Source organism: Tubulanus polymorphus, chromosome 3, assembly GCF_964204645.1.
Source record: "Tubulanus polymorphus chromosome 3, tnTubPoly1.2, whole genome shotgun sequence".
Lineage (NCBI taxonomy): Eukaryota > Metazoa > Nemertea > Palaeonemertea > Tubulaniformes > Tubulanidae > Tubulanus > Tubulanus polymorphus.
The window spans coordinates 21,071,316-21,086,645 of NC_134027.1; the positions used below are offsets into that span (position 1 = coordinate 21,071,316).

At 37.9% G+C, this 15,330-nt stretch overlaps 3 protein-coding genes across 7 annotated transcripts in view; 1 reads left to right on the top strand and 2 right to left on the bottom strand.

The window, feature by feature from the left end:
- Positions 1-459, bottom strand: part of LOC141902901 (CD109 antigen-like) — a 31,952-nt gene extending 31,493 nt beyond the window's left edge. The window contains exon 1 of one of the 2 annotated variants that reach the window (XM_074790835.1): positions 345-459. The gene's annotated coding sequence lies outside the window, so the exon portion shown is untranslated. Of the gene's footprint in view, positions 1-96; positions 167-344 lie in introns of those variants that run through there. The other variant, XM_074790837.1, reaches the window with a different exon arrangement.
- Positions 460-701: 242 nt separating this feature from the next.
- LOC141901369 (ubiquitin-like protein NEDD8) lies at positions 702-5,026 on the top strand. Its single transcript, XM_074788565.1, has 5 exons — positions 702-812; positions 1,731-1,748; positions 2,800-2,829; positions 2,929-3,011; positions 3,822-5,026. Exons 1-5 carry the CDS (start codon positions 795-797, stop codon positions 3,910-3,912), a joined length of 240 nt encoding a protein of 79 aa, XP_074644666.1. The 5' UTR covers positions 702-794; the 3' UTR covers positions 3,913-5,026.
- A 1,568-nt stretch (positions 5,027-6,594) lies between these two features.
- Positions 6,595-15,330, bottom strand: part of LOC141901958 (uncharacterized) — a 32,597-nt gene continuing 23,861 nt past the window's right edge. For 3 of the 4 annotated variants that reach the window (XM_074789563.1, XM_074789566.1, XM_074789565.1), the window contains exons 22-29: positions 15,001-15,180; positions 13,091-13,324; positions 12,532-12,678; positions 11,540-11,641; positions 11,356-11,463; positions 10,966-11,069; positions 10,096-10,269; positions 6,595-9,292 (exon numbers count right to left, since the gene is read on the bottom strand). In XM_074789563.1, coding sequence (XP_074645664.1) covers positions 8,773-9,292; positions 10,096-10,269; positions 10,966-11,069; positions 11,356-11,463; positions 11,540-11,641; positions 12,532-12,678; positions 13,091-13,324; positions 15,001-15,180 — 1,569 coding nt within the window. In that variant the 3' untranslated portion in view covers positions 6,595-8,772. The remainder of the gene's footprint in view (positions 9,293-10,095; positions 10,270-10,965; positions 11,070-11,355; positions 11,464-11,539; positions 11,642-12,531; positions 12,679-13,090; positions 13,325-15,000; positions 15,181-15,330) is intronic. The other variant, XM_074789567.1, reaches the window with a different exon arrangement.

Here is a 15,330-nt window from a genome sequence, read left to right on the forward strand (position 1 = left end):
ATTGATTGATTGTGTCAATAATAAAACCCGACTACGACTTTTTGACATACCAGACTTCTAATTATTTTGCTACAGAAGACCTTATGACTGTTTTACCTTTAAAATTACAAGGAAATATTCATCTAAATGACTATCTTTTGTAAATCAACTTGTTTCTGACAGCAGTGTCCGATTAGTGAATCAGGTAGTTTGATTACGAAAACACCCGAACACTGACTCACTCACGAATGTATTAATAAAAACAAAATGGCGTCTATTTAACTTTTCATTTTAACGACTTTCGAGCCAAATCTAACCAATTCTTCCTCACCTGTTCCGGACATAATATACACCATTATACTCACCGCTAATTGATAAATGTATCCACAAGTAAACAAGGGCGATTTTAGGCGCTATGCGCGTATAAATCCTACTTTAGACGGCGCAGTTTTATTTAGCGTGGCGTTATGGAGGCCGCCATGACAGTTAGAAGCTGGATATACAAGCTCGTCTCTGATTGGCCAAATTCCCTAGCAGAAATAATGACTTTTTATGAACAAAAAATGAATTTGATCGAATAATTTCCCATCTAAGCTATGTCGATTGTTAATATGAACGGTATTGGGTTCTCCAAAGTGAGAAGCGGTGATTCGAACACGGAAAATAGCCGAATTCTTTCTTTCAGCGAAAATTTGACATTGACAATTAACCAATCAGAGACCTCCTTCCAAATTCTTACATGCCCGGAAAAGTAGCACTGATCTAGACTCGATAGAAAATCATCTTCTCTCAAAAATCTCATAAAAACTGCAAAAATGTTGATAAAAGTGAAGGTAAATATAGTTGAAATGCATCTTGTTGATTTTATTGAATAAATCTCATCGATTATAAGCGACGTATTGTTCTATAGGCCTATTGTTAAATTAATTTTCTAGACAGTAAAATTTACAAATCAAGTTAGTTTCGTCATGATTGCCCCTCTTCAAACACTTTCTCTCTGTCAATAATCGTTACACGATCAATAACTTGCATCTTTGTAAATGATATCGATTGATGCCCAACTTGACCAACTTGACCAAAAACCAACCGTTCACTGTCACCACAGTAAACGATGACGTTAAGTCAGAACGGAGGACGTCACACATTACCCTGTAAGCTGTATGAATACCTGAGGTTGTTACGGTTTTTGGGGAACAACGGCTAAATACTAGACCAATGTGACCCCTACAACAGTGGTTACTAGTCTTATCCCCCGCCCTCCATTTAGGCCGGGTAGTAGGCCTACCGGTGTAGAGGTTCTGCAAATGACATCATTTCCAGTTCAAGAATTTCCGCCATTTTGGACGGAACGCTACACAGTTGATTTTCTATAGATATGAAAAGACCACCTGAGTTGAATTATATTAGTAAGATACTGCCGTCTTCTGCATATTAAATACGGTATTAAAACGTTGACAGTGTGTGGAGACTTCCTGGTTTTAGGAATTAAAATTTTTCACAATATTATTGTTACAAGCTTGCATTAAAAACAGCAGAAGGCTTTCCATCCAACATGGCGACATTAATCAGTTGCTATAGTGACATGACGTCATCAGAGAACCTCTTATTAGGCTAAGGCAACCTACGGAGTCAAAAGTAGTAAAATGATGGCCCAATAAGTTTTTTCCATTCATTTTCTAGCCTAGTCTAGTTAATGTTCTTTTAGGCTTATTGACTTCAAAATCTTATTTTCATTTCGTTCTATTTTTCAGACTCTCACAGGAAAAGAGGTAAGATTTTCTTTTGAATGAGTGAACACGCTGACCCGGGCTCAGTGGCGTTGGAAGTGCAGCGGCAATAATTTACTGAATGATGTTCTTTTTCTTTGAATATCATGTTTTTGACGGAATTGGAGTAAATTTGTCGCGCCAACATGAGAATCTGTCAAAAATTGACAATTGGCTGCGGCAATCAAGAATTGCTTCCAACGTGCCTGTCAGATCACAGCAGAACAACTTAGTTAATAGTCATTAAAACCTGAAATGTCAGGTCGAACTGTGAAACAAATTTGTTGAGTGTTTGGAGTATATTTGTGGATATCATCTTCTAGATACAAATCTTCTTGTCATTGGGTTCAGAATCTTGTGTAGTTCAGGGCTAAGGGATGATGGTCTATGATCTTTCAATCTCTATTAGCTGACTTCAATAACCTGACAGTACTTGGGGTTTTTATGCCTAGAAATAGACCACTAAAATTCTATATTTGTTATATCCGATGAATCGTAGGCTATCCGAGTTCATCGTAACAAGGTTCCACTGTGTACGCAAGATATTTCTCATCAATCGTTGGATTTTTATTTTGTACACGGTAGCGTTTGGTGGAACTGGAGAAGTGAAGTCAATTTTGAAAAATATTTGATATGATATCCCACATTACAGCAGAGCCGTCGGAAGGAATTTTTCAGTGGCGAGGCTTATTTCTCAAGGTTGGTCTGGGGGCCCACCCCTAGAAAAATTTTGAAAATTCAATCACCGGAGATGCGTTTTGGGGCCATTTCACGGTCTCATTCACAGAAGCATGAGAAGTCGTGAGCCAACCACCTAGTACAGAGAACGACGAGCTGCTACGCGGTACAGCGTGCTTTTGAAAAAATTTTTGTTAAGCAAAAAAGTGGGGTTGCTTTGGTTGCCCCTGCCGCCCCTGTTCCGACGGCCCGGTACGGATAAAGATTTTGAAAAATATCTCTTTTTATTCTTAGTTTGCGATTTTATATAATTTTTACAACACTGGACAGAGTGTTTCATCAATAACTATTGGAAAGTATGTATTTGTCATTTCAGATCGAAATAGATATAGAACCTACAGATAAGGTATGACTAGAAATGCGCCCATATTGAAGTACAATGACATTTAACGTTGAATCGAGAGAACAGTCAATAACTTAATCTCCAACTATTTAAATCTTGTAGGTTGAACGTATAAAAGAAAGGGTAGAAGAAAAAGAAGGGATACCCCCTCCACAACAGAGATTAATCTTTAGTGGTAAACAAATGTAAGAAACTTAAACATCTTGGTTGAGTTAGTTCACGTATGACTGTATTTCAACTTTAAGAATTTTAAAAATCTAGCTACATTAAATCATTCTTACTTATTTCATTGCAGTATACGAAACATGAACCTGGTTATTCTATTTTTTTAAGTTTTTTGGTCGTGCATGTTACAGCAATAGTACGGTGCTGCACACCCCCCCCCCCCCCAACTGCCACTACGAGTATACTCATAGTGTGCACTGGAGCTTACAGCCTTTGTTCAAAGTTAACCAATAAGCACTGGGAATGAAGTAGAGTTGTTAGTTCACATTACCAGCTGACCAGGAACTGTGTCATTCCTGTGTGCCAGAGTGCAAATACCTATAATAGTGAATAGGAAGGATAAGCTATGCGTGGTGCGGGGTGCACACTGCTCCCCTAGAAATGTTACCCTGAAATTTTACAGGAAAATGAGAAACATTAAACTGATACCTAAGTTTCAGTTCATAAGCTTGTTTTCTGTTGTTCCAAAAATGAGTTGATGTTTTGCGATGAGCTTTCTTTCGGGTTCCCTTTCGATTGATTAATATGTCCTATTATGGGAATGCACCCCCAACCTGAACCGGACCCTAGGTCCACCCCTGCTATGCATACATTAAGTGGCAATGGTGGCTGCACTTTGCAGTAACATTTCAAGACCGACCTACAGCACAAAATTGCAACACCCAATATTTCATGAGAATTTCAGTCCATATCGAATCATTATCACTCACTTGCCTCGATCTGTAATTTTGACCATGAATTGAAAATAGTTTATTTCGTATCTGTTTCAGGAATGATGAAAAAACTGCTGCCGATTACAAAGTCCAGGGAGGATCCGTATTACATTTAGTGTTAGCTTTAAGAGGCGGCAGAAAACAATAGGAACAAATGGAACAATAGGAACTATTTATTATACCAAGCCGCGTGTCGAGGCGAATAAGCTTCAGCTACCCTCGATTGATAAACTTTCTTAAATACGTTCAAAGAACTCTTGTTTCGTTATTTGACTGTGAATTAAAGTAAATTAAGTCTGTAAGTGTCAATCTGCAGTCTGGACCAACCCTTCAGACTTTTAAGCATCGATTGGTTAAGTTTTTTTGAAACTATGATATAAAATGTTAGCGGTTTATAGTTCATTTGTTAGTAGATTTTCGATTACAAATGTCTTGAGGTGAGGTCCTTAAAACTGTGCGTTGGAAGTCTGGACGATCGAAAATTGGAAGAAAGCCGTTGAGGTACCCCGAACGTCGTAGGGGTTGGGTGTAGGCAGCAGATTGATACCTGCATGAATTTGGCAGCAGTCAAATTATGAACTCATGACTGAAACTTAGCGCAAGACTTACGATATACATTAGACTCCGTTTACCCCACGTTCGCTTGCCTCAGATATTGCGTATCGCGGACAATATATTACTAATTTTCCAACTCTAATTATTATTCATAACCCTCCCCTGTTCAGACTGCCCAGAAATTTGCATAGCTTGAGAATTTGTTGGTCCTGCGAGATCTGAGGCAAGCGGGGGTCTACTGTATTTCGATAAATATTTTCACGTGCACTTTAGTATCGGTCTATTATTACCATTTGTACAACAACTATTTATTTGATTTTATTTTTTAGTTTCAATGTACATTACGCGCATACGTGTACTAAACATTGTATGAAATATTGTAAGCTACCAAGAATATGCCCCCGAGAGCATGGTTTCAACGGTACTTAATATGATTGTACGTTAAATTCGTCGCTTAAAATATTGGAAGATGATTTGCTGGGTCGTACCTCTCCACTCCAATGCGCCTTTGAATAAAATAAATACATGTACTACCAAAAAAATGAATGAAAGTCATGTGCTTGATGCGATCGAAGACTACTCAACGAAAATGAATGTGATGCCTATGTATGTATGATAAAAGGGTAGGGTGTTGAAAGGGGTGGGATATTGACTAGATGTGTGGGAAGGGCTCTGGTGTGTAGCTCCGTCAATTTATGTATAATAAAAGGGAAATTTGTAGTGTATTTACTGGGTCTTGTTTGTTGTTACTTGTGTTAGTGATTCAGTTCAATTTCTCGGTAAAATTCTCGGATGTCAGTATTGTATCTATGGATTGTGCCGTTATCTGATGGAATCCTTATAGTCGATATGCCGGCAGCAGATAAAAATACGCTACAATATTGTCTGTGTAAGTGTTTAGACGGTTACAATGTAATTTTCTTGTGACGTTGTCTGCGTGGTGCATGTGGCAGCTTTAATTGATTGTAGATTTCGGTGATATAGGATCTGCACCGTCAGCTCAGGATACGACCGGGAACATGACAAACTATGCTGGAATCCGAGCGTCATATACATCGTATTTTCATGGGTTATTCACGGAATTCGTATAAAACCACGACTTATAGATAACTCGTAAAAATACGACTTACACGTGACTCGTATCACGTAAGTCGTAGAAAAATCGTCAGTCCCGAGGGCTACGACTTATGGAGGGTTGACTGTACATAGTAAAACATCCTCGATATAATGCTATACTCCCTATACCGCCGAAGTGGTTTGGCACCAATGTGGGCGGTATATCGGGGGTTGACTGTATTTTGGTAAGAGATATTTATTTTTAGACCTACAGGGTTTTCCTATGTTAAGGCATTTCGTTGTACCAATTCTGGAATACTGGTGCATTTTTTTCGGCTTCATTAGAATACTTCTACAACCAGTAACTATTTAAGAATAGAATAGCGTGTTGTTTTCCAGATTTCTATCGACTGGAATATATTCAATCCAGTCCTCGTGTCTGGGAAGACTATACAGTACAGCCTGGTTATTACAAATCTTGTCGCCGACAGTGAATTCGTATCTAAGAGGTTTTGTACCTGGATGTACATAGGGATCATTCATTTATTACATACGCATTAGAGGAGGGGGAGGGGTAAGGCAATTGCGAACTGTACTACTTAATGTATATGAAAAAATGGCAGATTTTGCGTACAGGGGGTTGAAAAAGTCAAATTTCATGCTTACGCACGCATGAAATTTGACTTTCGTAATAAATGAATGATCCCATATATAAATACTGCAGCTGAGACGTGTACCAATCATTATAAATCAAATTCATCGAGGTCACTCAAGGCTTTATGATCACTCCGGAAGTCTCCATAAATCAATGCGGGTAGCCTATACTATGTTACACAGATAGTCGTTTTCAGCATCAAATTCAACCATCGGGACAAAGTTCTGAAATTACCTTAACTCTGATATCACTCAGTCGGACACTATAAGTTTTAGTTTTAATACAAAAACGCATTTTCGAAACATCAACCAGAAAATTGTAGCGTGTTTCTCTTCATACATGAAGTTTCGATCTCCCACTAGAGATCATCATCAGGTGTCGGGGAGGGTTAATGTTGGCTATATCCTGTGACGAAATAAAGAACTGAAAAAACCAGGCGTTAGGCGGGTTGGACATTTATCAAAGGCTAGAACATTTTTATCCTGGCTAGAACATTTCCTAGATTATAAATCATACAAAACTGAAAGTTTTCTGAAGATTAATTTATTCAATAACCAACCGACTGAAAAATATTCAAAAATTCATCATATCAAAATCTGAAACACGTTTTAATAATCGTTTCATAATAAGCACCAATAGTTTTAATCACTTCATTAAAATATCATACCAACATTGATAACAATATAAAATACGTTATTCATTTATTAATAAGTTTAATCCATAAGTTAAGAAAAGTCCATTTACAAAGACAAAGAATTCAAATAGGAACTGGGAATGGATAGTATCAACTATCTTTGATAATATGTGTTCACACATTTTTAAGCTACATTCTTAATTGAAGTAAAGTAAACCCTGTTTACCCCCGAAGTCAATTGCCTTGATTACCCCAGAGTTAATTGACAGTATATAAGAAATTTTTAACTCCAATTCATTGCCACAACAACCCATCCCTGGAATTTGCATACCTCAGATAATCTAGGTCCACAAGATTTGAGGCAAGCAGAGTCTACAGTATACAACCTTCAACTCTTATCCCATTCTAGTATGCTTTTCTAAGCACACAGATACACATGTATAATCTCTAATTTGTCAATCCATTTTTAATAAAGATAATGTATGGGGCGAGGTCCTGAAAACAGATGAATTCCTAAACAATAAATTATTCCTAATACTCCAAAACTATTGTTACATGTGTCAGTCAGATAAATTTTCTAAGTCCAAAGAGATCTAACTTGAATCTACTTTTATAGACACATATCGGTATACTAAAATAATCTTCAAAACATGGACTCTCTTTTCTCTATTCAATTTCATTAAAGGGGATTTTTTTGTAAATGCTTGAATACAGCACATGTACAACATGTATATGGTACGTACAGCCTAGAAGTAACTTCATCTGCGTTCCGATTTCATTCAAAATGCGTTTTCAAATGTGTTCTGATGAAAACGGAAATTGGAAAGATGACAAACTCTGATGAACTGAGTTTCTTCTAGACTGTAGCCTACAGTAAAATGGATTAGTTTAGTTCAGCTGCCCATCCATTCTAATGATTTGACAGGTGTTTTAAGCCGGGCGTAGGTCATCCTTGCAACGCGATCGTCGCGTTGCGTCACAAGTGGCCGCGCAAGTCGGTTGCGATGCGGTTGTCAGCGACTGTGTGCGACTAGTTGCTGCCAGTCGCAACAGCACGCAGGTCGGTTGCGACGGTCGACTGGCGTCGCTGGCAGTTGCAACCCGTCGCTGGCAGTCGCAAGGTAGCGTAGGTCGGTGAGTCGTTGCGACGCGATCGTCGCTGGCGGCCGCAGTGAGTCGCGTCGCAGTGAGTCGCAAGCCGTCGCAGGGCCGACCTACGCCCGCCTTTAGAGTTATTGCACCGGACATCTGTGCACATGAATATAACTGGACATAAGTATTTCAATAATACTCATAACGTTGATGAAACACTATGTCCATATTGTTATGATAAATTGAGAATCCCACAATAATGAGAAAGATGATTCATGAAGATGACTATTAGACAAATAAAATCCCACAATAAATGAATCGATCTCTGTCAACTTTAACAAAGGTTATAGCCCCCATAATAAACCCCTTTCTGAATATGTCAGTACTTAAGTCCCCATAACTTTATGTGCAGTGGTTCGTATCTTATTTCATACATATACATATTTATGTACATACATATACCGTGTAATCATTTGGCAAGTAATTTTAGACCGAAGAAGGGTGGTAGCAACATTTTAGATCAATTCATTAATTGCGGGATTTTACTCATCGTTTTATCATACCTGATTCATGACTATTATCGAATCAATGAATTATTAGCTTAACCCTTTCAGTACTGGCTAATTAATACCCTATAATGCTGAAGATAATTTGAAAATTCTGAAAAATTCCACCCTTGTGTGTTGAATAACGGGAATAGCACTATAGTGCGTCTACACCCTGGCGCGGTATATCGTTAATTACTAATATTTCACTATGTTAGGTGCTGCCATCTTTCAAGAGGGATAATTAGTAATTACTAATTAAATTAATACACCGCAGTGCGGTGTACTAGCAAAATCCATTACCGATTCGTACACCGCACTGCCGTGTAGACGCACTGAAAGGGTTAAAGGAAACTCTTCGGAGTCCATCTTCCACGTTATATCAGTGTGGGATTCTCAATTTACAATAATACTGGTTTATCAATACTGTTTAAGCATGTACAGCACATGTATGACTGAGTTTTTGACAATCTACTTTTCAGTAGCCAGAAATCTAAGCACACACCTCGGACAAGCGAGTGGATAAAACTTCTTATCACTTTTATAAATTTTCAACATAACTTCCGCCGTTTTCTTAACTCTGGCTAAATCGCCGAAAAATCCTTCACTGAAATCCGGAAGGATTTTTTCGTGGAATTGTTCGCGCGTAAAATAATGCCCACACGTGAATGCGAATACGCCAGCGCCCTCTGAATTATCGGAATGATTTAAAGCATTTATTTCGTTGTTCGTTAGAGCGATGTGATGTCGTTTGTTTCGACCTTCCTCGAGATGATTGTTTATTTCGTCGCGAAGTCTGTCTGTCAACTGCTCAGTTTTCTGTCGAGTATCGTTGACAGCCGCTGACCCTACGTCATCTACGCCTGTCACATTCAGCGTGCACTCACTAACGTTGCCTTCTCGGATATCAGCGACAACGCGAGTTGAAACCGATAAGCAAAATTTAACAGAAAACAATCTGCATATTTCATCCCCAAGCTCCTCTTGTCCACTAAAAAATGATTATATACGTTACCGAAAAAATGAACAATTTGACACCACTTGAAACCATATTCAATGAATATCAAGGCCAAGATGAATATTAAGGTCAATCACAATTGCCAGGTACATTTGAATTAGATACCAGAAACAGTTTCCTGATATGAATTGCATTCAGACTCTAGAATAAAATTAAATTAAGCATTAAACATGGCCAACCCATTAGAGCTATAAGTCTGGTTTTGTTAAGCAGCTTTAAGTTCAAACTGAATTGACAGATACCATCCTCCCTCGGTAGGGATTCGAACCTGATTGTATCGCTACATTTAGCCACGGTATGAAACCCTGCCAGACCAGATGCGTAGGTACATGCACAGGTTTGCCGCACGTGTTTGCCAAACGGGCGGCAACAATTAGATTGCTTGTTGCATAATCGCTGAGGAAAGTTTCACAGAAGAAAAATAAATGGGAAAACCTGGGCTAATTTCTGATTGGCTAATAATGACATCATCAAAGCTGCCCGTGTAGCTGCCCACTCGGTCTAATATGGCAGGGCTACCAACCATGGCGAGTCTTTGAAACCCTGCCGGGGAGGCTGGACCGATGCTTGTAGTGAAGTGAGGAATATATCTCCCAACAGAAAATAATTCTAACATCTGTTTTTTTATTTCTTGCCCGAACAATCTAGTGCTGAACACAAGATTTCGTTTTTGGATATTACCGGTATTTGTGGTATTTGTCAACTTGTCAAAGAGTCTGGATTTGAAAATTGGCCTATATAACTAGTCTTTGGTAAACTGACCCACAAGCAATTACCTGAATAGGACAAGTGACAAGGGAACAGCTAATGTTTGAATGAATGGATTCAGCAATTCTTCTAGTTTACAGAAATCTAGATCCTCCTGCAGCCAGAACTTGACCATCTGCTGTAGACATTGTTTTAACTCTGAGTGGTTCTCCACGATTATTTCACAACTGTTCAACATATTGCTAAAATACAACAACAACTTACAGGTTATGGCACACAAAACATACAACACCTATCAAATGTGTCCAACCCTCAAGAATTTGATGAAAATTTGAAAATGGACTTACAAATGAACTTAATTAAAACACCAGAAATTAGTCATTGTATCACCACACTTTCAGAAATGATCATGACATAGTGAATGTCTCAAGAGAGGTACTGGTAGTTTAGGGCTGGAAGGACTGCTGTTATGTAAACATTGATATTAACAGTGTCTGGTTCTGTCAAGTTCAATGCAGAAGATCAAATAAATTAGGTAGGGTGATATTTGATACCAGCACTTGGCAACTATTGACCCCAAAATGACTGCCATGGTGGCCATATTGATAAAGTGAGAACTTCTTTATGGTAATCGCCAAATCAAAGAGTATTAGTTCTTGCTGGAGATGAGAAAATAATGCTAGTGCAGTGAAGGTCCAGGCTGTCTAAATGCACTACTGGGCGATACAGTCTATTTCTAGTGCCCTTTGGAAAATATAGAGCTATAGACTATGCAAGCATTTTCAACTCAATACACAAATCAGTAAATGGCCCTCACAATGCACAATATGTGACTAAGATTTAGACTTGAAGCCAGGACCTTGACGTCATCATAAAAGGGTAAAATCTAACAAAATTTTTCATGGAGTGGCTACAGGCCTCCAATGGATACTACTTACTTCAATCCAGTTTTGATTACTTCCGCAGCAGTTTCCAGTAGTTTTGATTGCTCTATAAATCCAACCCAATTATTGGCTATTTCTAACATCGAATAGAACAATCCCTTCAAATAGATAAAACCAAGAAACACTAATAACTGTTCACAATACAGTAGAATACACGCAAGTCAGACCACTTGGGACTGTAATATTTAGTGCGACTTATCTGTATTTCAAGTTATACGAATCCGGATGTTTTTGGATACTTGAAACTTTACTTGTAAATGAATATGATATTATGTTACATGAAAATACTGGGGTACATATTTCTGCGGGATACATATTATTGCTAATAGTGAAAAACTGACTTCCAGTCAATCAAAATTATCATATAACAGAGTTTAAACCGACCTGAATGTAAAGTTTCTGGTTATTATAAATCTCAGCAGTTACACCCCATTGCTTCTCTTGGTTACAAATGCTCACTACTTTCTCCCAAACGATGAAATTCGGTAAACTCTGAAACGAATTGTAAATCAAAATTAATAAAAACAGCACACACTCTTGATGACTGATCTTGATGACAAGAACTTACTTCTACAAGTATTGGGATAACCTGAGTTGAATATCTTAATGTGGTTAGATCCGGTAGATTTCCGACAAGAGGTTCATCTTTATTCGTTTCACTTCCATTCACCTATAGAAAAAAAAACAGATGAGTGGTCATCCAGTGATGTCCACTGAAAAACAACATTTCTATATCCCCCATGTCGACTAAAAATCCATGTGACTACAACTCCTTTCCCCCTGTCTGACGGACACTTTCCATCCTTAAAAGTCCCAATTCTCAAGCAGAGGAATTGAATCAGCAAAGAAATACTTAAACAATATGCACTGAATGTACGGCACATCATGGACGTATAAACTATAGTTTATACGTCGTCCATGGGCATATATATCATGAATATGTTCAGGTGTTAAAATGAAACATTAATGCAATCAATAGACCACCAATACAGCACATGAAGCAAATATTGATGATGAATTTGTTCACAAAGGACAGTTGTTCCATTGACATACCCATCCCATGAAAATGATATCCATTTTTCATACCCCCTTGCCTGCATGTGCACCAAAAATCCAATTTTAATTGGTAGACCCTGCTCCCCATCAGGGTAGACATCATTAATGAAACATTTCCAAATTTAATCTCAAGCCAAGCAAATTTTCCAGGATGAAGGTATACTGCAGTCTGCAGAGTGCTAATGGTTGTATCTTTCTTCTGTAGTCAAAATATGTTGTTGGCTTTTCTCTTTGGCTGGAGTTATTAAGCTATTCAAGTAGGCATTTGAATCATTGAATGGTATGGAAGGAAGTGTTATTGTATCCAGTGAATCAGTGTAGCACGTGCAGCATGGTAATGGTGATAAGATGACTTAATTGGGCAATTTTGGTTGGGAAAACTTCCCCCAAGATAGCTGCATTCCATTTACCAACAGATGGTTGAATAGTCAAAGTATGGACAACAGGCAAAAAGTTAACAGAATAGCCAGCTGCATCTTTGCTCTAAGTGAGCTTAAAACTCACCCACGCTTGTGTGGTACTGTTATGCCGCACTGTTCTGCCAGATGTATTTGGTGTCGAACTTGGAATCAAAGTTAATCTCATTGGTGAAGTGACTAATGTCATGGCTGGTGTTTTTTCAATAGGAATCATTTCTTCACTTAATCCGAGCTACAAAAGATATGTTAAAAATATAAAGTTAAGCACAAATTGAATTCATCTAAATATAGTGAAACCTTGTTACAACTAATTTCAGGGGGCCAGAAATATAGTTCACTACCCATAAGTTTGCTATATCTAGTAAGAAATTCATCAAATCATCTTACTTGGGAAAAATTCTAAGTTTGTTACATAAAATATATTTTTATGCCGATATCCAAGTTCATTAAATAAGGTTCCACTGGCATAATCAGAAATCAGGATTAAACTTAAATATTTCTAAATCATTCCATTAATACTAACTCGACTTAAACTCAACAATGTTCATCTATCAATTAACTTAATGAGCTTTAACTCTCTCACTGTAAGCGTCAATTATCTCTTAACCATTCAACAATACAACAAAGTACAAATTGAGACAAACCTGTGAATAGTCATTTTTGCCAAACGCCCACGTGTCACTATCATTCTGTATTAGCGAATGGTAAGAACCACAAACTGCTCGACGGATATGTTTTCTGCACAGACTATCTACACGCGTGAACGTCGACGCAACTTTAGTCGATCCAGTTCCTAACTGACCGTCAAAATTTTTACCATACACATAAACAAAGCCACTATCGGTGACTAGTAGCGTATGAGCTGTACCGCAAGATACCTATTAAACAAGCATCATAAAGATACACAAGATTCATAGTTGTAGGTGTAATTGACTCTAATCCGGCCCATACGCAGACTCTACTTTGGGTGGGTGCGAATTCAGATATGGCGGAACGTATTTGAGGACGGAGCAGGCAATAGCAAGCCCCACAGGCGCGAAAGCTCCCTGTAGGGGTTTGGAAAATTTGAAGCGTTGTGGAGATATTTCCAGCCAATGTTAGTGAATATTTCATACAACTTAGTCAATGAAACACTTATGCGTAATCCAATCAATTTTCTTTGACAAAAAGGTTGAAACTCTTGTGGGGGAGGTATGTTGGCACCCAAAGCACTCCTCTGGTATGGGCCTGAATTTAATGTTTTTGAGTTTAATGAGTTTATTTTCAAGCAAATCCCAACTCAAAAACTTATAAATAAGTCTTTCGAATAATAGAAATAAAACCCACAATTATCGATCAAATATTCATTCGATCAGGAGTTTCTATAAGACTTATTTTCAGGGAAATGAAATATGCAGACACATCACCTGCATACTGTCAAACTTTTGAAAACATCCACTAACATATAAATTCACTATCCCACAAAAAACTAATTTCTAACTGGCAAAAATTGCAGGCGAATGTTTCTTTTGAGAAAATGCTACAGATTAACTCTTTGCCTGTTAGGCCTATTTTTCAGGTTATGCTGCGCTTTACCAGGATTTCCGTGTTATTCAGAGATTCATAAAACAAAAACCAGAAGAGATATCTTCATCAAATTTTTTTTAGTTTGTTCATCTGGTCTTGCTTTTCCATGTAAAACAAGCGCCATTTCTTCTAAGAGTGATAAAATCTGCAGCAATCACCAGTGCAGAGGGGGTATTTTGCAGAAAATATGTCCATTCATGTGTGTTCAGCCCCCCATTTCAATAGCTGATGTCATTAACACACTGCATAGAACGACTGATGTATAGTTTGTTTTAGTATTTAAGGGCATTAAACTAACTGGTGTTGTGTGATGAATGCGCCATCTATCGTTAAAGTTAAGAAACAAGTCAAGCGTACCAGTACGTTTTTGGCAGGCAATGAGTTAATTGTCAACAAATTATAGAAAACAGGCAAGATTTTAATTGTAGTGATTAAAGAGCCTTGTCGGTGCAGAACTTCCTGTTAGTCAATTTTATATCACGGATGTGAATTGCTTATTTTCGCATTAACAGCACTGGGTTATGGTGCACTATCGGAAAGTCTGATGCGTTCCTAAGTAGTATATGACAAGTGGTAACTAAACCGAGACAACAATAATGTCCGTAGATCTTACCCTTTTAGAAGTGCCAGTCTCAAAGTATAACCATCACAAATTTCAATGAAAAATGGCCTACCATTCGGAAGCTACAGGTCTTGAGGGCAAAAATGACCTTTTTGGGCATAAAAAAGGTAACACTACGACAATCTTGTGCCCGATTGACCAAATTTGTATTATGCTGATGCTACAAGCTTAGGAAATGGTACTATCAACTGGCATAAACTTTAGACTCCCAAATCCAAATAGAAAACTATTTCTTATTTTAAGATCTCGAAATCCTGAATTAGACCAAAAATGTGCCCAGTAACCCAAACGACTGTCTAGTTTACAAAAGTCAGAAGTTACTTCCCATTAGAATTCTATAAATCTAACAAGATTTGTCTTGCCTACCTTAATGATTTTTCCTTCGATCTTGCTGGTATCAAGTATTTTCGGGTACAAATAATCTTCCTGGTTTCTTAGTACAGGTTTGCCATTACTAGCTATTTTCATAGCGTGCATATAATGACGCAGCCACAATGGACTGCAACCCCATGTATACAATGTACGCCCGTCACTGCACAGAGCATACTGTAACAACAAAGAGAAATTTCATACAAAACTGAGAGCATTTTAAAAACATGGACTATCTTGACATCCTGAGCGAAAATGAGAACTTTGCTAGTCGAAACGGTGGGAACTAATTATCTAGCGCACATACTTAGATCTTACAATTTTTCT